This window comes from Schistocerca gregaria, chromosome 4 (assembly GCF_023897955.1).
Source record: "Schistocerca gregaria isolate iqSchGreg1 chromosome 4, iqSchGreg1.2, whole genome shotgun sequence".
NCBI classification, from domain to species: domain Eukaryota; kingdom Metazoa; phylum Arthropoda; class Insecta; order Orthoptera; family Acrididae; genus Schistocerca; species Schistocerca gregaria.
Window position 1 is genome coordinate 505,704,174 of NC_064923.1, and position 27,199 is coordinate 505,731,372.

General features: G+C 44.3%; 1 protein-coding gene across 1 annotated transcript in view; it reads left to right on the plus strand.

Moving 5' to 3' along the window:
* Positions 1–20,538, plus strand: part of LOC126267784 (homeobox protein Hox-A13-like) — a 262,663-nt gene extending 242,125 nt beyond the window's left edge. Inside the window, exon 3 of the mRNA XM_049973089.1 lies at positions 20,400–20,538. Coding sequence (XP_049829046.1) covers positions 20,400–20,538 — 139 coding nt within the window. The remainder of the gene's footprint in view (positions 1–20,399) is intronic.
* Positions 20,539–27,199: the final 6,661 nt, after the last annotated feature.

The window sequence follows — 27,199 nt, forward strand, 5'->3', positions numbered from 1 at the left end:
CTGCTCATTAATACTTCATTACTAGCAGAATGTACACTACTGGCTATTAAAGTTTCTACACCAAGAAGAAAGGCAGCTGATAAACAAATACATTATACTAGAAGTGACTTGTGATTAAATTTTCACGCAATTTGGATGCATATATCCTGAGAAATCAGTACCCAGAACAACCACCTCTGGCCGTAATAACGGCCTTGATACGCCTGGGCATTGAGTCAAACACAGCTTGGATGGCGTGTACAGGTACAGCTGCCCATGCAGCTTCAACACGATACCACAGTTCATGAAGAGTAGTGACTGGAGTATTGTGACGAGAAGTTGCTCGTCCACCATTGACCAGACGTTTTGAATTGGTGAGAGATCTGGAGAATGTGCTGGCCAGGGCAGCAGTCGAACATTTTCTGCATCCAGAAAGGCCCATACAGGACCTGCAACATGCGGTCGTGCATTATCCTGCTGAAATGTAGGGTTTCGCAGAGATCGAATGAAGGCTAGAGACACGGGTCGGAGCACATCTGAAATGTAACGTCGACTGTTCAAAGGGCCGTCAATGCGAAAAAGAGGTGACCGAGACTTGTAACCAACGGCCCCCGATACCATCACCCGGGTGATACGCCAGTATGGCGATGACGAATACACGCTTCCAATGTGCGTTCACCGCGATGCCGCCAAACACGGATGCGACCATAATAATGCTGTAAGCAGAACCTGGATTCATCCGAAAACATGACGTTTTGCCACGCGTGCACCTAGGTTTGTCGTTGAGTACACCATCGCAAGCGCTCCTGTCTGTGATGCAGCGACAAGGGTAGCCGCAGCCTTGGTCTCCGAGATGATAGTCCATGCTGCTGCAAACGTCGTCGAACCGTGCAGATGGTTGTTGTCTTGCGTACGTCCCCATCTGTTGACTCAGGGATCGAGACGTGGCTACACGATCCGTTACAGCCATGCGGATAAGGTGCCTGTCATCTCGACTGCTGGTGATACGAGGCCGTTGGGATCGAGATCGGCGTTCCGTATTACCCTTCTGAACCCACCGATTCGATATTCTGCTAACAGTCATTGGATCTCGACCAACGCGAGCAGCAATGTCGCGATACGATAAACTGCAAACACAATAGGCTACAATCCGACCTTTATCAAAGTCGGAAACGTGATGGTTCGCAATTCTCCTCCTTGCACGAGGCATCACAACAACGTTTCACCAGACATCGCCGGTCAACTGCTATGTGAGTATGAGAAATCGGTTGGAAACTTTCTCATATCAGCATGTTGTGCGTATTGCCACCGGCTCCAACCTTGTGTGAATGCTCTGAAAAGCTAATCAATTGCAAATCACAGCATCTTCTTCCTGTCGGTTAAATTTCGCTTCTGTAGCACGCCATCTTCGTGGTGTAGCAATTTTAATGGCCAGTAGTGTAGATTTTTTTAACCATCCCTACTTTGTGCAGTTTTCCTGAGTAATCATTTGCATATCCAAGCACTTCATGGCAATTTCACATTTGTTGCATGCTGCCTTGAAGGTGTTGCAGTTTCAACGAGCAAGTGTACTTAAAAACTTCGTACAAAACTTAGCTGATCAAGTTGTCACTTGCATGTGTTAGTAAGAAATGTATAATACCACTATAACTAAAACAAAATTTCACTTGCAACAGTGGCATATGTGTGATAGTCAGAGAACTTTGCACTATATCCCCGTGAAACCGTTGAGTCGTATTTGCGAGCAAAACTGAAAAAGAATCCGTTTGCGTAAAACGCATCCACGGTTGCTAGAGCTGGTACATTCAGCAAGTCGTGGCCACTTGCAATCCCTGTGTTTTTAGTGAACAACGATATGTTGTTGTTGTTGTTGTTGTTGTGGTCTTCAGTCCTGAGACTGGTTGATGCAGCACTCCATGCTACTCTATCCTGTGCAAGCTTCATCTCCCAGTACCTACTGCAACCTACATCTTTCTGATTCTGCTTAGTGTATTCATCTCTTGGTCTCCCTCTAGGATTTTTACCCTCCACGCTGCCCTCCAATACTAAATTGGTGATCTCTTGATGCCTCAGAACATGTCCTACCAACCGGTCCCTTCTTCTCGTCAAGTTGTGCCACAAACTTCTCTTCTCCCCAATCCTCTTCAACACCTCCTTGGCTCAGTGGTTAGACACTGGACTCGCATTCGGGAGGACGACGGTTCAATCCCGCGTCCGGCCATCCTGATTTAGGTTTTCCGTGATTTCCCTAAATCACTCCAGGCAAATGCCGGGATGGGTCCTCTGAAAGGGCACGGCCGACTTCCTTCCCCATCCTTCCCTAATCCGATGAGACCGATGACCACGCTGTCTGGTCTCCTTCCCCAAACCAGCCAACCAACCAACCAACACCTCCTCATTAGTTATGTGATCTACCCATCTAATCTTCAGCATTCTTCTGTAGTACCACATTTCGAAAGGTTCTATTCTCTTCTTGTCTAAAGTATTTATCGTCGGTGTTTCACTTCCATACATGGCTACACTCCATACAAATACTTTCAGAAACGACTTCCTGACACTTAAATCTATACTCGATGTTAACAAATTTCTATTCTTCAGAATCGCTTTCCTTGCCATTGCCAATCTACATTTTATATCCTCTCTACTTCGGCCATCATGAGTTATTTTGCTCTCCAAATAGCAAAACTCCTTTACTACTTTAAGTTTCTCATTTCCTAATCTAATTCCCTCAGCATCACCCGATTGAATTCGACTACATTCCATTATCCTCGTTTTGCTTTTGTTGATGTTAATCTTATATCCTTTTTTCAAGACACTGTCCATTCCGTTCAACTGCTCTTCCAAGTCCTCTACTGTCTCTGACAGAATTATAATGTCATGGGCGAACCTCAACATTTTTATTAATTCTCCACGGATTTTAATATTGGAACACGTGAGACAATACTGACCCTACGACTTATCTTAAAAGATAGATTAAGGAAAGGCAAACCTACGTTTCTAGCATTTGTAGACTTAGATAAAGCTTCTGACAATGGTGGCTGGCATACTCTCTTTCAAATTCTGAAGGTGACAGGGGTAAAACACAGGGAGCGAAAGGCTATTTACAATTTGTACAGAAACCAGATGGCAGTTATTAGAGTCGAGGGACATGAAAGGGAGGCAGTGGTTGGGATGGGAGTGAGACAGGGTTGTAGCCTCTCCCCGATGTTTTTCAATCTGTATATTGAGCAAGCAGTAAAGGAAACAAAAGAACTACGATGTAACTACAAATAAAAAAAAAGAATTTTTTTCCTCCGAAGTACGCAGCCGGTCTTTGTCGACTTTTGCGAAGCATTCGACCTAAAGTCGATTCACCGTTCCCGGGACGCAGGTGGCTGAACCTACGAAGGGAGGCGAACTGCTTGTTAACGCCTTAGGGGGTCGCCCACCTAACGACCAGAGGCGGGGTTTGACACGTGGCGCCAACTGCCGGCGGCAGTATACTACCTGCCATTTTTTAATACTGTAGTCCGTGAATATACAGGGTAGTCAGAATAAGTGTAAAAAGCTTTTAAGGGTGCCGCAAGGAATACTGTTCTGAGAAATAAATGTTAAGAACAAACTTCGACGACCTGCGCCGTTTCCGATGTAACTGCCGTTGAAGTTAGCCAATCACGTCGCTGCGCGCACAAATTCAAGAACTTCCACGTGCTAAAATGCGGTGAAGCGTTGATATCTGTTAGCCCTGAGTTAACACTTGTTCAGATGTTCATTACTAGCTAAAACGTTTCTATACCGGTAGTGATAAATTGACTTACGTGAGCAAAAGGTACGTTTGTTCTGTTTGAGGAAACCAAACAGAGAACGCGTTTGCCGGCCGTAGTGGCCGAGCGGTTCTAGGCCCTTCAGTCAGGAACCGCGCGGCCGCTACGGTCACGGGTTCGAATCCTGCCTCGGGCATGGATGTGTGTGATGTCCTTAGGTTAGTTAGGTTTAAGTAGTTCTGAGTTCTAGGGGACTGATGACCTCAGACGTTAAGTCCCATAGTGCTCAGAGCCATTTGAACCATTTTTGAAGAACGCGTTTGGCGATACTGTCTCCATCAGGCCGCTTGAATTTACGCACACGATTGACAAAATTCAATGGTAATTACTCAGAAAAGGCGCAACGTATCGAATTTTTTTCTTAATAATTATTTCTCAGCACATTCTCTCTTGCAGTACACTTATAAACTTTTATAAACTTTTCAGACTGTTTCTGACCACCCAGAAAGAGCGGAGCAGACATACATACATCTATATTGTCACAGCATATTGAAATTTGTGCACATGTAATTGCATACAGAGAAAAATGGCACAAGTGAATGTTACAAGTTACTTTTCCTCGGTACATCAATGAATATTCAGAATGAAACACACGCTAAACCTTTGTCGTTATCAAGCGGCCGTTTAGCCACTGAATGATTTAGATATTTACATCTACGTCTACATGGATACTCTGCAAATCACATTCACAATTCTCTATTATTCCAATCTCGTATAGCGCGCGAAAAGAACGAACACCTATACATGTCTGTACGAGCTCTGATTTGACTTATTTTATCGTGGTGATCGTTTCGCCCTATGTAGATCGGTGTCGACAAAATATTTTCTCATTGGAATTTCGTGAGAAGATTCAGTCGCAACGAATAGCGCCTTTCTTTTAAAGTTTGAATCTGGCTAGTATCAGCAATTTACACATGGGCTGACGGAAAAAAATTCTCAACACCAAAATAATTTATGTAGACTAACGAAATGTCGGGGATACATTTGCCTAGGTAACATATTTAAATGATTAGCATTGTAACTTCACAGATTAATGTACGCGCGAAGGTTCGAAATGGCTCTGAGCACTATGGGACTTAACATCTTAGGTCATCAGTCCTCTAGAACTCAGAACTACTTAAACCTAACTAACCTAAGGACATCACACACATCCATGCCCGAAGCAGGATTCGAATCTGCGTCCGTAGCGGTCACGCGGTTCCGGACTGCGCACCTAGAACCGCGAGACCACCGCGACCGGCCGGAATGCTGTTCATGAAGGTCAACAAAATAGGTCGATTCACTAGATTGACGTAGAAATTTGCAGTGAGAGTGTTTGGGATAACCACGAGAGTTTTAACAAAGGCACCGACGGTGTTTAGAAAGGATAGACTGCATGCAACCGGTAGTGACGTGTTTGTCGCTGTTAGTAGTAGTTTATCCTGTAGTGAAATAGAAGTGGATAATTTCTGTGAATTATTATGGATGGAGGTTACACTCAACAACCGAGCAAGGTTAATAATTGGCTCCTTTTACCTACCTTCGACTCAGCAGCATTAGTGGTAGAACAACAGAGAGAAAATTTGGAATACATTTCACATAAATTTCCTCAGCATGTTATAGTCTTAGGTGGAGATCTCAATTTACCAGATATGGACTGGGACACTCAGATGTTTAGGCCGAGTGGTAGGGACAGAGCATCGAGTGACATTATACTGAGTGCACTATCCGAAAACATTTGTATGTACATCTTTATAATGAGCCATTTCACATCCACTGCTGAATAAAAGCATCCTCTACACTTTTGGTTCAAATGGTTCAAATGGCTCTGAGCACTATGGGACTTAACTTTTAAGGTCGTCAGTCCCCTAGAACTTGGAACTACTTAATACTAACTAACCTAAGGACATCACACACATCGAAGCCCGAGGCAGGATTCGAACCTGCGACCGTAGCGGTCGTGCGGCTCCAGACTGTAACGCCTAGAACTGCTCGGCCACCACGGCCGGCCCTCTACATTTTTCCAAGCACTATAGTTCTCAGGCATACGAGAAGAATACCGGCAAAAAACAAAACTTGTATGACGAGAAACGATGCTGAACAGAAAATTGTTGAATTTGAGACACTACCTACTTACGTGTTGGTGAGCTGGATAAATTAACGTAATATGAGTCAAAACATTACGATCATTGTTGACAGGGAGATTAAGTGGCGTTATGGGCGCTTGACGCGGTAAGGAAATTATAGAAGCGGAGCAGATACGAACGGCGAATCATTCTAGCAACGATGCGAGTCGCAAATGTAATTTGCTGACAACAGGGAAGATTGTAACGCTGCGGCGCCTCGGAACACGCATCTTGAAAACGACGAATTTGGTCAGCGTTCGCATCGTACTGTCGGCAATGTCTATGGAAAGTGGTTAGAGGACGCTGAAACCACGAATAGGCGACAAGGTGTTGGACGACGACCATGCCTCATCACAAAAAGCAACGAAAACGGGGAAACACAAAAGACAATACATTACCATGCCTAATACGGTGTAGGAAAACCGTTAGCACTCAAATCAGCTCAGAGTCGTCTCGGAATGATTAAATAAAGAGCCTATATTGTTTTCAACCAAATCTTATGCCACTCTTCCAGCAAAATATTGACAAGTTCATGGAACGCCCATGGAGGTCGATAGCGATCACCTGCAATGTTGAGCACAGAGGCTCAATAAGATTCAGATCTGGTGCCGCTGGTGGCTAGGGAAGATGCGACAGTTCATCCTCGCGCTCACCAAACCCGTCCTGGGCGATGCGAGTTGCGTGAACGGCGGTCCTGTCGCCTTCGAACACAGCATCACCTTTGATTAACACACGTCGTAATGTGGGGTGCACCTTTTTAGCCAAAACGGTCACATAATCCTTGGCAGTAATGCAAGAGTAACCACGCAGTCCATAGAACACCACAACATGGCAGCCCAAATTATCCCCGAAGCACCCCCACGTTCAATCTGGGATATAAACTCGACGAGAAACTGGAAACAGTGTGAAACAAGTCACATTTGACCAAATGGCATTCTACGATGGCTCCATAGGCCAGGTTTCACGGCTACGGCACCGCGTTTTCCTGTCCCGATTATTTAAATCACTGATCAATGGTTTTGGAATTCCAGCTGGCGCTGCAGTTCCGACCGCGTTCTGACTTAGCAGATTAAACTTTTCCTTTTTCTCTGTACACAGTATCTTCGATACGATGCCTCTTAGACACCAAACACTTCTACTATGCCTGTTACGGAACTTACCATCATACGAGCACCAAAAACTTGCTCACTGACACTAGCAATATATTGAGGGCATTGCAAGCTGCCGCCTTTGGCTACTAAATGCACTTTCGTTACAGTATGCATTTTTCTCAGTGTTTCTATGTACTTTCCATCCCGTGTAGAGTTCTGAGGCAGAAAAACGCTAATGCAGGCACAACGTTTTCTGAGCACACTACCATTCAGTGATGAAGACGGGTTCCGCAACAGACCAATAAACCCAACAAAATTAGTTGTAAAAACTCTAAAATGCCATCATTTCACGCAATGTCCATAGATATCAGTTTAGTGTTCATACAACTAATTTTACTTGGTATTATCTTTTGGAAATGATTACTACGGCCAACTTACATTTATATTATCTTTCATAGACTATTTTATTTGATCTAGATGGAAACTTTCGGTTTTCACATACGTTATCATCGTATGGTAGCCCTATTGGCTCCTGATTAGATAATGCGGAGCTTCCCCTTTATAAAAATGGCGTTTTCACGACGGTTAGGAGTCGCCGGAGGTGTCATGCGACACTTCCTATCAAGACATTATTATTTCATGTTATTCAGGCATCAAGAGGAATGTTGAAACGAAACCTATTCGTTTTGTTGCTAAAATGAAGTGTTTCTGAGTGAATTTCAGGTCATTAAACAATTTTTTGTTTTCTTGTCAGACACTGATAGATGGTAGTTAGCACCATTCCAACAAAACAATCTTCAAAAAGCGATTTCTTTGATAAAATGATACTCTGCTGCGTTAAGGCGTTTTAAGAAATTAATTAAATGTTTGAGTCGAGCACACGACAATATTGCGCCGAGTATCTCTAACATATATGCTTGATGACTTTCATATCAAAAGTACAGCACGGAATTTGTATACTAGTACTAAACGAAAAATGAAACTTTAATGGATGTTCCTATGCTAATTCTGAAAGCTTTTGAAAAGGCGTCATGCACTTGCCTCTTCCACTGTAGACTTTTAGTACAGAATAACATTCAGTACATTCAAATTCTCTTAGTATGTATCGAGAGTTTTTCATTAGAGTTAACTGAAGCTTCCGATGTACATGTCTGTTACGGTGTTTTTCTACATGACAATGAGCTTAAGAGGCCTAGATTACAAAAAAATTTCCATATACAGGTTTTGATCAAGGATAGGATGTTACGAATAGAAAGAACTGATTTTGTTACTTCCGTAAACTTTGGAAGTTCTAATTTTGACGTAATAGCCTATATTTGTCTTAAGATCATAATACGTCACATAACTGATAAAAAGGGAATATCATCAACAGTGTTAATAACTGATGGAGCACAGAGGACATAAATGAAAATTTATGCACTCTTCAATCTAAACCTGAAGCAATGAACATTGGAATCTAAAAACTATTACATGTAGCGACACTGAATGTGGAGCTACGAAATGCATGTTTATACACTGACGGAAAAAATCTCAACACTAACAAGGAGTTGTGTGACATAAACAATAGTAGGTAGGCCTGTTTCTACACGTGGAAGACGGCCGGCCGCGGTGGTCTCGTGGTTCTAGGCAAGTAGTCCGGAACCGTGCGACTGCTACGGTCGCAGGTTCTAATCCTGCCTCGGGCATGGATGTGTGTGATGTCCTTAGGTTAGTTAGGTTTAAGTAGTTCTAAGTTCTAGGGGACTAATGGCCACAGCAGTCGACTCCCATAGTGCTCAGTGCCATTTGAACCATTTTTGAACACGTGGAAGATGCTCCATGCTGTAACGATCGTGAACGTTAGTTTCTTTTCAGACTGGACGTGGTGAATTGATGTCAGCCAAGAATGCCTTTAAGACATAAAGACGCCATTGTCAACACCTCTCTGCGTGTGAACAAGACCGTGTAACAGGGCTACGAAAAGCTGAATCTTCCTTCTCCGATACTGCAAAGAGACAAAAATGTAGCCACTGTACGTGATTGCTGGCAGCGGTGATCACGAGAATGTACGGCCACGTCGCACTATCGAGAGGGAAGACCATCATGTTCGGCGTACAGCTCTGGCGTATCGTACTGCGTCTGCACGAGCAATTTCAACAGCAGTTGGCACCATAGTGACACAGCGAACTGATGAAAATCGGTTACTTCAATGACAGCTCCGAACCAGCTGCCCCTAGCGTGCATTCCACTGACCCCAAAAGTACCGCCATTTGCTATTTCAATAGTGTCAAGCGAGAGTTCACTGGAGGGCAGGTTGAGGTCTATTATGTTTGACGATGAAATCTGGTTCCACCTCGGTGCCAGTGATGACCTTGTGTTGGTTAGAAGGAGGTCAGTTGAGGGCTTGCAACCAACTCGTCTGAGTGCAAGATACAATCGATCTACACCTGGACTTATGGCCTCGTGTGCAATTTCTTATGATAGCACAAGAACTCTAAATCTACATCTACATTTGTACTCCGAAAGCCACCCAACGGTGTGTGGCGGAGGGCACTTTACGTGCCACTGTCATTACCTCCCTTTCCTGTTCCAGTCGAATATGGTTCGCTGGAAGAACGACTGCCGGAAAGCCTCCGTGCGCGCTCGAATCTCTCACATTTTACATTCATGCGCTCCTCGGGAGGTATAAGTAGGGGGAAGCAATATATTCGGTACCTCATCCAGAAACGCACCCTCTCGAAACCTGGGCAGCAAGCTACACCGCAATGCATAGCGTCTCTCTTGCAGAGTCTGCCACTTGAGTTTGCTAAACATCTCCGTAACGCTATCACGCTTACCAGATAACACTGTGACGAAACGCGCCGCTCTTCTTTGGACCTTCTCTATCTCCTCCTTCAACCCGACCCGGTACGGATCCCACAATGATGAGCAATACGCAAGTATAGGTCGAACGAGTGTTTTGTAAGCCACCTCCTTTGTTTCTGGACTACATTTTCTAAGGACTCTCCCAATGAATCTCAACCTGGCACCTGCCTTACCAACAATTCATTTTATATGATCATTCCACTTCAAATCGTTCCGTACGCTTACTCCAGATATTTTACAGAAGTAATTGCTACCAGTGTTTGTTCCGCTGTCATATAATCATACAATAAAGGATCCTTCTTTCTATGTATTCGCAGTACATTACATTTGTCTATGTTAAGGGTCAGTTGGCACTCCCTGCACCTAATGCCTATCCGCTGCAGATCTTTCTGCATTTCGCTGCAATTTTCTAATGCTGCACCTTCTCTGTATACTACAGCATCATCCGCGAAAAGCCGCATGAAACTTCCGACACTATCTACTAGGTAATTTATATATATTGTGAAAACCAATGGTCCCATAACACTCCCCTGTGGCACCCCAGAGGTTACATTGAAGTCTGTAGATGTCTCTCCATTGACAACAACATGCTTTGTTCTGTATGCTAAAAACTCTTCAATACAACCACCCACGTGGTCTGATATTCCGTAGGCTCTTACTTTGTTTATCGGGCGACAGTGCAGAGCTGTATCGAACGCCTTCCGGAAAATGGCATCTACCTGGGAGCTGGTATCTAATATTTTCTGGGTCTCATGAACAAATAAAGCGAGTTGGTTCTCAGACGATCGCTATTTACGGAATCCATGTTGATTCCTACAGAGTAGATTCTGGGTTTCCAGAAATGACATGATACGCGAGCAAAAAACATGTTCTAAAATTCTACAACAGATCGATGTCATAGATATAGGTCTATAGTTTTGCGCATCTGCTCGACGACCCTTCTTGAAGACTGGGACTACCTGTGCTCTTTTCCAGTCACTTGGAACCTTCCGTTCCTCTAGAGACTTGCGGTACACGGCTGTTAGAAGGGGGGCAAGTTCTTTCGCGTACTCTGTGTAGAATCGAATTGGTATCCCGTCAGGTCCAGTGGACTTTCCTCTGTTGAGTGATTTCAGTTGCTTTTCTATTCCTTGGACACTTCCTTCGATGTCAGCCATTTTTTCGTTTGTGCGAGGATTTAGAGAAGGAACTTCAGTGCGGTGTTCCTCTGTGAAACAGCTTTGGAAATAGGTGTTTAGTATTTCAGCTTTACGCATGTCATCCTGTGTTTCAATGCCATCGTCATCCCAGAGTGTCTGCATATGCTGTTTCGATCCACTTACTGATTTAACGTAAGACCAGAACCTCCTAGGATTTTCCGTCAAGTCGGTACATACAGTTTTACTTTCGAATTCACTGAACGCTTCACGCAAAGCCCTCCTTACGCTAACTTTGACATCGTTTAGCTTCTGTTTGTCTGAGAGGTTTTGACTGCGTTTAAATTTGCAGGGAAGCTCTCTTTGCTTTCGCAGTAGTTTCCTAACTTTGTTGTTGAACCAAGGTGGGTTTTTCCCGTCCCTCACTGTTTTACTCGGCACGTACCTATCTAAAACACATTTTACGGTTACTTTGAACTTTTTCCGTAAACACTCAACATTGTCAGTGTCGGAACAGAAATTTTCGTTTTCATCTTTTATGTAGTTTGATATCTGCCTTCTATTACTCTTGCTAAACAGATAAACCTTCCTCCCTTTTTTATATTCCTATTAACTTCCATATTCAGGGATGCTGCAACGGCCTTATGATCACTGATTCCCTGTTCTGCACATACAGAGTCGAAAAGTTCGGGTCTGTTTGTTATCAGTAGGTCCAAGATGTTATCTCCACGAGTCGGTTCTCTGTTTAATTGCTCGAGGTAATTTTCGGATAGTGCACTCAGTATAATGTCACTCGATGCTCTGTCCCTACCACCCGGCCTAAACATCTGAGTGTCCCAGTCTATATCTGGTAAATTGAGATCTCCACCTAAGACTATAACATGCTGAGGAAATTTATGTGAAATGTATTCCAAATTTTCTCTCTGTTGTTCTACCACTAATGGTGATGAGTCAGGAGGTCGGTAAAAGGAACCAATGATTAACCTTGCTCGGTTGTTGAGTGTAACCTCCACCCATAATAATTCACAGGAACTATCCACTTCTACTTCACTACAGGATAAACTACTACTAACAGTGACAAACACGCCACCACCGGTTGCATGCAATCTATCTTTTCTAAATACCGTCTGTGCCTTTGTAAAAATTTCGGCAGAATTTATCTCTGGCTTCAGCCAGCTTTCCATACCTATAACGATTTCAGCTTCGGTGCTTTCTATCAGCGGTACTTTACCAACGCAGCTTCCACAGTTTCCATTTACAATACCGATTGCTGCTTGCTCCCCGCATGTCCTGACTTTGCCCTGCACCCTTTGAGGCTGTTGCCCTTTCTGTACTTGCCCGAGGCCATCTAACCTAAAAAACCGCCCAGTCCACGCCACACAACCCCTGATACCCGTGTAGCTGCCTGCTGCGTGTAGTGGACTCCTGACTTATCCAGCGGAACCCGAAACCCCACCACCCTATGGCGCAAGTCGAGGAATCTGCAGTCCACACGGTCGCAGAACCGTCTGAGTCTCTGATTCAGACCCTCCTCTCGGCTCTGTACCAAAGGTCCGCAGTCAGTCCTGTCGACGATGCTGCAGATGGTGAGCTCTGCTTTCATCCCGCTAGCGAGACTGGCAGTCTTCACCAAACCAAAAAATTTCTCTGATCATTATGGCACTTAATATCTGAGGTCATCAGTTCCCTAGAACTTGGAACTACGTAAACCTAACTAACCTAAGGACATCACACACATCCATGCCCGAGGCAGGATTCGAACCTGCGACCGTAGCGGTCGTGCAGTTCCGAATTGAAGCGCCTAGAACCACTTGGCCACCACGGCTGGCTTCACCAAATTAGATAGCCGCCGGAACCCAGAGGGGATTTCCTCCAATCCATAGCAACACACATCATTGGTGCTGACATGAGCGACCACCTGCAGATGGGTGCACCTTCATGGCGTCCGGAAGGACCCTTTTCACATCTGGAATGACTCCCCCCGGTATGCACACGGTGTGCACATTGGTTTTCTTCCCCTCTCTTGCTGCCATATCCCTAAGGGGCCCCATTACGCTCCTGATGTTAGAGCTTCCAATTAGTAGTAAGCCCACCCTCTGCGACCGGTCGGATCTTGCAGACTGAGGGGCAACCTCTGGAACAGGACAAGCAGTCATGTCCGGCTGAAGATCAGTATCAGCCGGAGATAGAGCCTGAAACCGGTTCGTCAGACAAACTGGAGAGGCCTTCCGTTCAGCCCTCCGGAATGTCTTTCGCCCCCTGCCACACCTCGAGACGACCTCCCACTCTACCATAGGTGAGGGGTCAGTCTCAATGTGGGCTGTATCCCGGGCAGCCACAGTCGTCGTCCGATCGGGGGATGCGTGGGACGAGCTGGCCGTCCCCAACAAACCCTCATCCGGACGCCCACAGTGATGCCCATTGGCAACAGCCTCAAGTTGTGTTACCGAAGCCAACACTGCCTGAAGCTGGGACCGAAGGGATGCCAACTCAGCCCGCATCTGAACACAGCAGTCGCAGTATCTAAAGTACTTTATCAGTGTAGCGAACCGAACATAGAAGTTTCCTCCTCGCCGTCTGAAGGGCTGCGTCTTCAGATTTTTTCCCACAAAATTTTTTTGTGACTTTACTGGACGGGTTCTCTATTGCAATTCGCACACCTCGGATCGGCACTAATCCGTTATCTTAGACAGCAGTCTGATGACGTCATAAACCGACCGTTGTGTGGATACGTACGAAAGATTCGGATTGATGAGCTTATATGAGAGTGTAACTGCTTTCTGAGTCGTTATAGCCTCTGATGATGTCTCCAGCATTGAAAGATGAAACATTAGGCAGAGAAATATGAAGTTAACCACGGCCTCATGTGCAAGAAACAAAAATAATCGAGAACACCTTTCGTCTTATCTTATGAGCAAATGACCTGATCTCAGAACGGTTGCGTTTTGGACCTATGTTCAGTGGATTTGTTTTCTTAAGCACTACGATTTCTACCAGCAAAAAGTAAAATAATAGGATGTAACCAACATAGGTCTGGCGACGATAGGGGAATTAGATCATGAAATGAGATCTTAAACACAGCTGACGAGTTTTGTCAATCTTCAGTAGTTAGTAGTTAGGCAATTTGTTCACTATCACCTGGTGGGTGGTGTAGATGTAACTCGTAACTGCTCCAAACAGATGCGTTTCGAGTCTGTTACATAGGGAGAGGTAAATAATTACATCTGAGACTCTCTCTAGTCACGAAGGGAGCTTTGTGACAATCAATTTGAAAGGAATACCACAAAAGATGGTTCAGCCATCTTGCATAAACTCATTTCCAAATATCAAACTGCATGCGCTATTGTTATGATACGCCACAAGCCACCACAGAACCAATCAGCCTTCCATTTCCCTAGAATGTCTGATGGTGCCGGTTTTTGCATTTCAGTGCAGCAGTGTACTTTGCGTCGCCATCTTCGCTCCACAAACATCTCTTGAAATAACAAATGGCTTTTAATATCATCAATGTATAACCTCTATTTTAATAATTTTGAAAGCATGCAATTACTTTTTATATTTTAAAGCTATGCAAATGGCGAGAGAAATGTGTATGTGTACGTGTGCGCGTGTCTGACTGTGTTTGTGTGTGTCTGTTCGGTATGCTTTTGTAATAATTAGTTAAAATACAATTACGTTAAGTATAATATAACTACGATTTATTAACATTCACATAAGAGAAGCGTCAACTGGTTAAATGTTCACGAGCTTGTTTCCTGGAGATCTAATGGAAAAGCGCGTTTCTGGAAACCGATAGGTCTTGGGATCAAATCCTGATCGGGCCACGGAAATTTTGAGTCTGCCTTTAATCTAGTCTTCGTCTGTCAACGATGTAAGGAGTCGCTAGGAACGACAGTTGCTTCGGATTCTACTTTAAACCATCGATCTCCTTTCCCCAGTTGGAAAATTGGAATAGATTAGGGACACGGAAGTTGCTGAAGTTGTGTCCAGCTGAAACACTTGCACGAGGCCACTGAGTCGTATCAAATCTCTATTATTATTACTGTACGAGTCTCCGCACGGTGACTGCAGTGTGATTATTGCTTCTGTCCTTATACAGCCACACTGTTGCACTTGACGTCAATGGTGCTCACTGCGGCGCCATATATGGTAATGATCTTGTAGAACACACACGTCGCATATTTCAGCTTTAGATGGCCGAGTCTCAGGATGGGATTAGCGGCAATCCGTCGTCTTTATTGAGGGTGTTGTCGGAAGTCTGTAACGTGATCGCTTCTTTTACAGGGCGGTCGCAAAAACTGTCTGTCCTTTAATGACAGATGTCTCCTCGATGGAAGTTGGTCTTCATTTTCCAGAGCATTTCGCAGGATAACATAAGCGGAAACACTAAACGTCGTATAGAGCACTATAGGTGTTGTCTTGAGGATTCAGCAGAACAATCTATGGAAAAAGAACACCAAATTGCTTTCAACGACAGATGAGCCTAATAAAAGAAACGAACGAGATTGCGATTTCTGACAATACCCTGAATAAAGACGGCAAACTGGAGCTAATGCAAGCTTTGGACCAGGGAGGTTAAACGGGGAGCCGCTCATCCACTGAGAAAACACTGCAGTGTATGGCACTGGAGTAAGCATTAGTGAAGTCATAGACGGCAGCGCCGATACGAGGTGTGATCAAAAACTGAGCTTGCAAGGCCGATATTTCTGGAGTTTCGTCTGTTCTGGAGAAACTAGTAGTGTGTGGTAACTTTAATATATGCAGCTGGCAACTGTGCAGAGTCTCAGCCAAAAGCTACCTTAAGCGCTAGCTGTACCTAAGCACAAATGGCGAATGGTTGGAAAACTGGTCTCGCAAGGAAATCGGCTGAGTTCCTCGATTTCTATGGGAATAACGTCTAACCACGACTGAAGTTTACTGGCAGCTGGTTTACGGGGTGAATCCAATGTCGCGTCAGCATTTCGCAGAATGGTGTCTAAAGTTTGTGGCCGTTAGAGAAAACGTTAACGACGAGGACATCAGTGGCCGATCCAGCACGGCATCAACAGACCTCGCATGGAGGAGCTGATTCAGGACAATAGGAGGATCACGTTACGACAGAATTTGGAATGTGCTGTGAAGCTTTCGTCACATAGTTCACGATATCCTGCAGTATCAGAAAGTTTGTTACCGATGGGTTCCATGAAACCTGACCAACCAACAGAAGGGTAGGTACTTGGGGATAAATCTGCAACTTTTGCAGCGGTTCCCCACGTAAGGGAAAAGTTTGCTTAATTGCATTTTCGCAGGTGACGGAACATGGTCCCTCTACTATACCCCCAGCAATAAGCGTTCATCAACGGAGTCAAAACACCCCCTCCTCTCCATATGTAATGTAGTTTAAGGTGACGCAAGCTGCAGGGAAGGCCGTAGCCACAATGTTTTGGGGCAGTGCAGGCATCAGACTCGTAGAGTTTTTGAAAATAGGAAGACATTCACCACTGACCAATACCGTGAGACCTTAATATGAGTCCGCAAAACAAGATAAAGGCCACAAGATTCCTCACCGAGGGCGACATCTTCCTTCACGATAATGGGCGATCTCATAAAGCGAAGAAGATCAGCACTGTTGAAGCAGTTTCGCCAGCACATCATCGACCCAGCTGCTTAGAGTCCGGACCTCGCTCCAAGCGACTTACACCTTTATCCTCACTTCAAAGAGCACCTGCGAGGTCGATGATTCGCCTCGGACAAGGCGGTGACGCGAGGTGCCGGGGTAGAGAAGAGTTTGTACCTCTTTAATTCAGGCGAATTTTGCATGAGAAATGGACGTGCACTCGATCCCCCGCTAACCTACTACCTAACTGAGTATGTGCACAACGGTAACACAAGGAAATCGTCGTTGACTCTGCTAGTTGGTAAAATAAGTAGTACGTACTCACAATAATTTAATAAAAATCATTATCTACTCAGTAAAGAAAAAGGGAATTTACAGAATGAGATTTTCACTCTGCAGCGGAGTGTGCGCTGATGTGATAAGGAATTTTCTCAAAATAAACGACAGGAAATGGGATTCTGTATCTATCTATGAAATGGTATGCGGATTGAATATTACAATGTGGTTTATTATAAATCGGAACACAAAGGTACTTGATTGTCAATATAAAAAGTAAGCTAAAGGGTAGGTTATACTGAACTATCATGAGCATAAGAGTTGGCTCGAGAACAAGAAGCTTCTAGTCTCTGTGATGCAAGAGACTGACGTTAATGACTGGAGGTCCTAATAAATCAAATATTACTCCCTCGACTATAATGCAGTATTGCGATTAGTAGTGAGAGCACAAATGGGATCACATGGAGAAGCAAGCAAGGTGAACTTGTAGAAAAGCGAGCGCGCATGTTGATGAGGACTTCAGTATAAAAATGATAGGTCCTGAAATGCCGGAGCAGCAAAATATTTTACCAAGCCAGAAACCAACACTTCGTCGTCGGTAGGCAGCGTTCTGATGATGTTGGTACAGAGATCTGCTGTGCAGCAACTCTGTTACTCGCCGTGCAGGTACAGGCGCGAAGACAGAAAGTAAGAATGTGGGTCATAAGTCGCAGAATGAAACTGGAGTATGACTGATGTCATGCTCCACAACGATTCCGAAAAAGTGCGACTAAGTCGCAAGATCACCTGATTCCGACGAAGACCAGATCCCGAATAGCCTGCGCCTGAGCAACTCAAGAGTGAAGCCAACGTTACTCAACTCCCCATTACCCTCGAAAAACCGCAAATCAGCATTCAGCGCTGATTCCAAAGTTCCTCCACACTATCTCAGAATATCATTGGCGCCAATAGCGACGCGTTCCCTCCAATTTCGAGGATGGCTTTATGTCGTCAACTGGCCTCAGTTTAAGTTGACCAATAATACCTCTGCTATTTAGCTGAGTGCACTGAACTTTCCGTTTGACCGGCTATGAAAGCAACATGCTTAGACCACAGACAGTCGCGCCCAATAGGGCGCGGTCCACAAGTAGACTGAGAATCATGAAAACAATACAGTCAGTCGGTGACAGCAGTCTTCGTTCCAGACACGCCGGAACGGTAAACACATAAACAGCAGCGACACTCAGACGGATCACAGCTCGTTTGGCCCTGCACACAATAGGCGAAATTCGAATTTCAGTCGTCCCGCCAGGCGCTAAAGCCCACTGATGTATGACCCTCTCAGTATGCTTCGTGGAAGTGGAGCCCCCTTCCCTCTCTTCCCCCCCCCCCCCCCCCCCCCCTCTGGAAACGCAGTGTGCCACGTCCTCCGGTGCTCGCCTCGCTACAGGCCACCCAGGGAAGTAACAGAGGAAACTACACTACTGGCCATTAAAGTTGCTACACCACGAAGATGACGTGCTACAGACGCGAAATGAAACCGACAGGAAGAAGATGCTGTGATATGCAAATGATTAGCTTTTCAGAGAATTCACACAAGGTTGGCGCCGGTGGCCACACCTACAACCTGCTGACATGAGGAAAGTTTCCAACCGATTTCTCGTGCACAAACAGCAGTTGACCGACGTTGCCTGGTGAGACGTTGTTCTGAGGCCTCGTGTAAGGAGGAGAAATGCGTACCATCACGTTTTCGACTTTGATAAAGGTCGGATTTTAGCCTATCGCTATTGCAGTTTATCGTACCGCGACATTGCTGCTCGCGTTGGTCGAAATCCAATGACTGTTAGTAGAATATGGAATCGGTGAATTCAGGAGGGTAATACGGAACGCCGTGCTGGATCCCAACGGCCTCGTATCATTAGCAGTCGAGATGACAGGCACATTATCCGCATGGCTGTAACGGATCGCGCAGCCACGTCTCCATCCCTGAGTCAACAGATAGGGACATTTGAAAGACAACAACCATCTACACGAACAGTTCGACGGCGTTCGCAGCAGCATTAACTATCAGCTCAGAGACCATGACTGCGATTACCCTTGACGCTGCATCACAGACAGGAGCGCCTGCGATGATGTACTCAACGACGAACCTGGGTGCACGAATGGCAAAACGTCATTTTTTTCGGATGAATCCAGGTTCTGATTACAGCATCATGATGGTCGCAACCGTGTTTGGCGACATCACCGTGAACGCACATTGGAAGCGTGTAGTCGCCATCGCCATACTGGCGTATCAGCCGGCGTGATGGTATGTGCTGCCATTGGTTACACGTCTCGGTCACCTCTTGTTCGCACTGACGGCACTTTGAACAGTAGATGTTACATTTCAGGTGTGTTACGACTCGTGGCTGTACCCTTGATTCGATCCCTGCGAAACCCTACATTTCACCAGGACAATGCACGTCCCGTGTTCAAGGTCCTGTAAGGGCTTTTCAGGATACAGAAAATGTCCGACTGCTGCCCTGGCCAGCACGTTCTCCAGATCTCTGACCAATTGAAAACGTCTGGTCAATGGTGGCCGAGCAAATGGCTCGTCACAATACGCCAGTCACTAGTCTTTATGAACTGTGGCATCGTGTTGAAGCTGCATGGGCAGCTGGACCTGTACACGCCATCCAAGCTCTGTTTGACTCAATGTCCAGGCGTATCAAGGCCGTTATTACGGCCAGAGGTGGTTGTTCTGGGCACTGATTTCTCATGAACTATGCACCCAAGTTGCGTGAAAATGTAATCACATGTCAGTTCTAGTATAATGTATGTGTCCAATGAATACCCGTTTATCATCTCTGTTTCTTCTTGGTGTAGCAAATTTTAATGGCCAGTAGTGTAAAAGCAAGACCACATACAATTCCCAACATGAATACCAATCAAGTGAAAAGTACTTTGAGCTATCATTACAATGACCTTATTGCGCCCATTCCGACCGTGAAATGACATAAAACATTAATAAAATTGCGAACGTGAGAGGTGACATGTATGGCATCGTGTCCGAACACGCAAGGGTAGAATTTTTACGCAGACCGTGCATTCAAACTCACGAAATAACAAGTTCGTAAAACTGTGTGCAGATTATATCGAAAAAAAAAAATGAAATATATGTACTATCAGTTGGCTGTATTCTTTGTATAAAATGTATACAGTTAATTGCAGGCTTTGTAACCTTGTTGTCTGGTTGGTCCTCATATTTAAGGACGGCAGCAGCAGTCACACGACAGTCACCATTTGACAATGGGCGAGGAGCACAGTCTAATGCTCATGGGTATTTAACCACTTGACACAGGTGGAAGTTTGAGACAACTTTATCGGTGTTCATAGCATGGCGTTTGTTCTGTAATAAATGGTTTATATGTTTCTATAGTTTAAGTGGTATTGTTTTCACTAACTGGATGAAATGTTCCACACCGCAGCGACTTATCACGATGATGACGTGTGAGACATGAGTATGGCTCATTCCCCCGCCATCCGTCTACCACAATCCCTGGGCTGTGTGGACCCACTAACGATCCTCTTGCGCCGCTCTGGTGTTGCAGCGTGAAGCAGGAGGTGGCGTCGCCGTCGGGGTCGGAGCCGTCGAGCCCGGTCGAGGCGTCCAGTCCCGGGGTGAGCGTCGGCGCCGTTGCCAGGCCGGCCCCCACCGCCAGCTCGGGTGAGTACGCTGCCCGAGCCTAGGGCGAGAAATCCAGCTACACAGCGAGGACGCCACTGTTTCTGAAAATTTCAGCCAGATGGAAAGCATTTATCACCGGCTGTGTGAAATCGGCCTCGTCGCCCCTAAGCCAAATGACAGCCTTCCCCTTGGAGTTTAGAGGATGCGACTGATGCACCTATCTAGCTTTTCTCGGCCACATCAGCCAACAAATACTTTTTAATACACTATCTCTGTAGATGGAATGGTGCCAAGGATACCAACCTAGATAAGAATTACTAAAATATTCGACTTTTTCACTCCTTCGATTTTGTCTCTGTACTAAGAGGGTAGTCGTACGGTCTTAATTACCGTTGTTGTTGTTGTTGTTGTGGTCTTCAGTCCTGACACTGGTTTGATGGAGCTCTCCTTGCTGCTCTATCCTGTGCAAGCTTCTTCATCTCCCAATATCTACTGCAACCTACATCCTTCTGAATCTGCTTAGTGTATTCATCTCTTGGTCTCCCTCTACAATTTTTACCCTCAGCGCTGTCCTCCAATACTAAATTGCTGATCCCTTGATTCCTTAGAACATGTCCTACCAAGACAAGTTCTGCCACTAACTCCTCTTCTCCCCAATTCTATTCAATACGGTCTCATTAGCTATGTGATCTACCCATCTAATCTTCAGAATTATTCCGTAGCACCACATTTCGAAAGCTTCTATTCTCTTCTTGTCTAAACTATTTATCGTCCACGTTTCACTTCCATATACGGCTATATTCCATACAAATACCTTCAGAAAGACTTCCTGACACTTAAATCTATACTCGATGTTAACAAATTTCTTTTCTTCAGAAACGCTTTCCTTGCCATTGCCAGTCTACATTTTATATCCTCTCTACTTCGACCGTTATCAGTTATTTTGCTCCCCAAATAGCAAAACTCCTTTACTATTTTAAGTGTCTCATTTCCTAATCTAATTCCCTCAGCATCACCCGACTTAATTCGACTACATTCCATTATCCTCGTTTTGCTTTTGTTGATGTTCATTTTGTACCCTCCTTTAAAGACACCGTCCATTCTGTTCAACTGCTCTTCCAAGTCTTTTGCTGTCTCTGACAGAATTACAATGTCATCGGCGAACCTCAAAGCTTTTATTTCCTCTCCATGGATTTTAATACCTACTTCGAACTTTTCTTTTGTTTCCTTTACCACTTGCTCAATATACAGATTGAATAACATCGGGGACAGGCTATACAACCCTGTCTCACTCCCTTCCCAACCACTGCTTCCCTTTCATGTCCCTCGACTCTTCTAACTTCTTTCTGGCTTCTATACAAATTGTAAATAGCCTTTCGCTCCCTGCATTTACCCCTGCCACCTTCAGAATTTGAAAGAGAGTATTCCAGTCAACAAGCTTTCTCTAAGTCTACAAATGCTAGAAACGTAGGTTTACCTTTTCTTAAGCTAGCTTCTAAGATAAGTCGTAGGGTCAGTATTGCCTCACGTGTTCCAATACTTCTACGGAATCCAATCCAAACTGATCTTCCCCGAGGTCGGCTTCTACCAGTTTTTCCATTCGTCTGTAAAGAATTCGCGTTATTATTTTGCAGCCGTCACTTATTCAACTGATAGTTCGGAAATTTTCATATCTGTCAACACCTGCTTTCTTGGGGGATTGGAATTATTATATTCTTCTTGAAGTCCGAGGGTATTTCGCCTGTCTCATACATTTTGCTCACCAGATGGTAGAGTTTTGTCAGGACTGGCTCTCCCAAGACTGTCAGTAGCTCTAATTGAATGTTGTCGACTCCCGGGCCCTTGTTTCGACTCAGGTCTTTCAGTGCTCTGTCAAACTCTTCACGCAGTATCATATCTCCCATTTCATCTTCATCTACATCCTCTTCCATTTCCATAATATAGCCCTCAAGTGCATTGCCCTTGTATAGACCCTCTACATACTCCTTCCACCTTTCTGCTTTCCCTTCTTTGCTTAAAACTGGACTTTCATCTGAGTTGATATTCATACAAGTCATTCTCTTTTCTCCGAAGGTCTCTTTAATTTTCCTGTGGCCAGTATCTATCTTACCCTTAATGAGATAAGCCTCTACATCCTTACATTTGTCCTCCAGCCATGCCTGCTTAGTTACCGTATAGAAAAAAATAAAGCTGCGACAGTGAAACAATGTGACGGTGCCCTATTCATGTTCGCAAATTTTTTCCCAAAATGCATGACTTTCTATGGGCCATGATTGTCAAAGTCTGCATTTTGGCTGTTTAGGAACCGTTCCTTTTTGAAAATCACCTCATCGTTAATGATTACTTCATCTCAGAAAAACGAACGAGACGGCGGAGTGATAACACACTGGGTTCGCATTCTGGAGGACGACGGTTCAAACGTGCTTCTGGCCATCCTGGTTTGGGTTTCCCGTGATTTCCCTGAAGTCTCTTCGGGCAAATGCTAGGACGGTTCCTTTGAAAGGGCAAAAGGGTACGGCCGACTCCCTTCACAATCATTCGTTAAACCAATGGGACCTGTGATCTCGCTGTTTGGTCCCCTTCCTCGAATCAACCGACCTTCTTACCAATAATGATTGCGTAGTGAAAAACGATCCCTAGCTACCTTCCTTCGCTGATACGTAACCTGGAGATCACCAAGGTTAGTTTTTTACTTTTTTGTAATATTCGACCACAATTCCTGGCTAGCCGCCTCTTTCACCATATCAAAAGAATTTCATTCGATTGAAGGCCTTACTCACCCAAGCGTGACGAACTACTTTATTTCTGTTACTTTTAATTAAATAGTATCGCGACTCATCAAACATGCAGGATCGTACTGATCCAACATGGGTTGTGTCATAAGGGACTTTACAAATTCGAAAATATATATTAATTTATTTATTTAACTTACAGACATAATTCTGGTGTCATTGTGTAGCAAACTATGACAAGTTATTTTTAACTCGTGCCTAAACATGTTCAATTGAGTTCTGTTGGTTATCTCAGGTCGACTTCTTGCCGAACGCGTGCAACCATGTCACGTGTGACTTGTTCAGTTGCGAGGTACGTTCTAGCTCTGATTTCCTGTAGAGAAGTCGGTAACAGTGGGACAAATATAAAACGCTAGATGAATCCCCAAACGTCAAAAATATCAGGTCTGTTTGAATGTGGGAGCCACGCAATTGGTGCACCAAGAGCCACCCACTTACCTTGAAACTGGGTCAATTTTGTCGGACTGTTCGTAAAGCTTTGTCTCATTTGCTCTATGATGTTGTCAGATGCACGGGGAAGACCCGAGGATTTGTTATGTCTTACCAAATTTCCAGTTTCAATAAAATATTTACGCCACCCATAAACAGTAATCTTACTGGGGGATGCTAGTGTGTGTGTGTGGGGTGTGTGTGGAGGGGGGGAGGGGGAGGTACCCATACCATACTCTGCACGAAAATTAAGTTGCATGTTTGTTACAGACTTAGACTATTCAAACCAAAACACACAGTCAGCATATTGGGGACTGATAAAGGGAGTTATCTTTGCTGCAACTGCCACTAGCGCTTGCGGTGGCTCTATTCTGTACTATCGTGCCCGTGGAGTCAATACTTGATCTATCAATATTTTCGTTTGATATGACATCAAAACTAAGTCTGTATGTTGTATGAACAAGTATGTAAAAATTTTCAAAGATGTAGAGTCTTTTATGGTACACTCTATATGACAATGATATATTAAACCCTAGTTGAATTGGTAATTAAAGAAGGCGCAACGGAAAAGAAGGCTTGGGATTCTGTGCGGCTGTACGGTGGTGATAGATTCCTTAAGAATTCATATAGACTCATACAGAGATTCAACAATCGCTCATCTTACAAGAATTCCTCTTGAGGGGTAACACGTTGTGATTGGTAAATACATATGGAACTGTAATGGAAGTGTGACGTGGAAAGAGAATGAATCAAATGGACCTCAGCTCCAAGAAAGTGGACATTTATTGTATAGATCTCCCCTTTCACATAGAAAAGGAGTCATTACGTCACAGAGTCCGTTACACACAAAGTAAATATTTATGTAGCTGACTACATTAATGGGCAAAGATAGGGAGGACATGGAATAAGATGCACTGGAATGTATTAAAAAATGATAATTATGAATTACGCCAGATAATCGGACTCGAAGGGAGGGGAAAATCTAAGTCCGGCACTCCCAGTAGGACGTAATTATTTCGATGAAATCTGATCCAGAGTAAATTCACACACCTGTAGATCCATTGTACTCATTATAATTAATACTATGCTGTTAATGAGGGAGTCTATGAATAGATAAGGGAACGAGAGCCAAGCCGAGAAAATAAAACACGTTAATGCCACCAAAATCTGATACAGGAGATTATTATCACGTGCGTAAAGTTTAATTATACTCAGTGCATTGAACTCTCTTCAACAGAAAGGATTTATAACGGTAAAACACAGATTCAAACTCATTTGGTAGTCAGTGCCGCATCAAGGACAGGTTCCATCTGTTAAACGTGTGGCATGAAAAGAAGAAAACAGACCGTGCTCGAATGATAGTAGGAAAGCTCACTGGGCGCTATGAAATGCAAGAATAGTAAGTGCAATTTAATCTATAACAGAACAGCACGGGGAACCATCACACGTGGTATACTATAGTCCGTTACACTATAAAAGCAAATTCAAGTGAGTAGACGTCAAATTAGCACTCCATGAAAGCAAAGATATTAAATGATCATAGTAAGACATAAAACACTGAACTGAGCAACATTCTAACGTAGTAGGTCCAAACAGACTGAAAGACAAAGCACCTTATACATGAATCTACTTAGATTTAAACACGAGCGTCACTAGAAAAACATTGTTAATTACTAACAGGAAGTGAAATTGCAGATTCTTCCAACTCTGAAAACATTCTAACAGATATGAAGCAACCTGACTTGAACTAAAACATGTTCCGTCGTAACAGACATATTCGACAGCAGCAAGAATGTCTGCAGAAACTAGCCTCCAGGAGGCTAAGAGGAGGACGCCTTTGGACTAGCCAATGGAGCGAAAACGAAAAAAGTTGGAGAGCTCTGGATTTGCAGCCTGCTGTGCTGCAGGACATCTGTGGAGCGGAAGTGGGAAATTTATTATGGCTGCGCTCTGAGGGAAATAAACCTCTCTTAAGTGCCCCACCCCATTAGAAAACACTTACTCACGCATCCGTTTCGTACAGACAGACAATCATGGCCTGGCAAGTGCAAACGAAAAGTTTGCTGATCTCAAAAGAAATAAAGCAGTAGCCCTCCTCTGTATTCTATTCCTAAGTATCGGCCCATGTGCAGGTAGACACCAAAAGCAATAAACTTACGATATTAGCCGTGCATGAAACCACAAACTATGAAAGATGGCGAAAGACGTACTCCCTTTCACCTTCGTCAGAAGATTTCTGTAGTATGCTCTAGTGACGTTTTGCCCCTTATGAGCATAATCTGCTAGCAGCACACCATGACAGTTTCAAGAACTACCCGACACTTTGCACGATCTTCAGTTTCCTCGGCGGTGAAGTATCTACATTTTCCAATTGCTTGTTTCGCTCCTTTGTCTCGGGGTACGCTAAGTATGTTTGCACGAAAGTGTGACACGGGAAAGGAGAAAAATATCTTATCAGTCAGGAAATTACGTATAAAATAAAGGAAAAAAGAACGAATTATCATTGTGTGTACATGTCTTCCTAAGAAGCGATTACGTGTTTCTTTTTCTTTCTTTGTAAATCGATTGGTCAGCTGAATTCTCGGCCTCCACAGATAACTCGAACTGTGCTTAAAAATAGCGTTAAATCTGAGTCGCTAGCGTGTTAACCACTCGCGTGTCGTGTTGCGGTAAAGCACGGGGCCCGCCATGCCTCAGTAACAGGCTCGCCAACTGTTTGGCCTTCACACTGTGAAACCACTTCCACTAGCTCCCCGTGGCGAGCCGCTAAGGACCGCGTTTGTCTGTAGCTTACAACTTGTATTTGAAAACTGAACACGTGGCAGCAAAACTCCAGGAAATAACACGCAACAGCTGGAAAACTCCAAAACACATCCCATCAACAAGTACTGCCCTTATTTACAGGTGGCTCTAAATGAATGATACCCAGCGCTGCCCTCTTCGTACAAGGTGGAAAACATGTGTCGCAGGAATGTTGTTAAAATTTCCTGTAAGCCAAACGAACCAAAGGAGATCACACATTATTGTTATAGAAAAGAGAAATAGCTAAAAAATTTGGAATGTGGAGACTTTTGTGTCACGATTCCAAGGAAGAGTGTGTTACAACAGGATAGTCTTTCGACTAATTTCTCTTGTGCAAGTAATATGATAGCCTCAGGTTTCTCACAGAAAAAGCGTAAAATGTAGGTTGCATCAATGAGTACTTAACTCTTTAAGTAAGATACCCGCCATATGACAACCAATGAGAGAGTGACCTCGCTATGAGACGAAACAAAGATTTAAGCCATTCAGTATTTTCGAAGTGCAGTTATAAAACGTTACGCTGCCATTGAAGTTCCAGATCCTCCCTGTGGTTATCTAGAGTGGATGAAGGGTCGCTTAGTTTAAAAAGAAACGGCTTGTGTGTACCACTCATACAGTGGTAATCCCTCATACCAATTTAGGGGCATCGAGTCCCCAGCCCGACGGTGCAAGTCAAAGGTAGCCGACTAATTTTTCACTC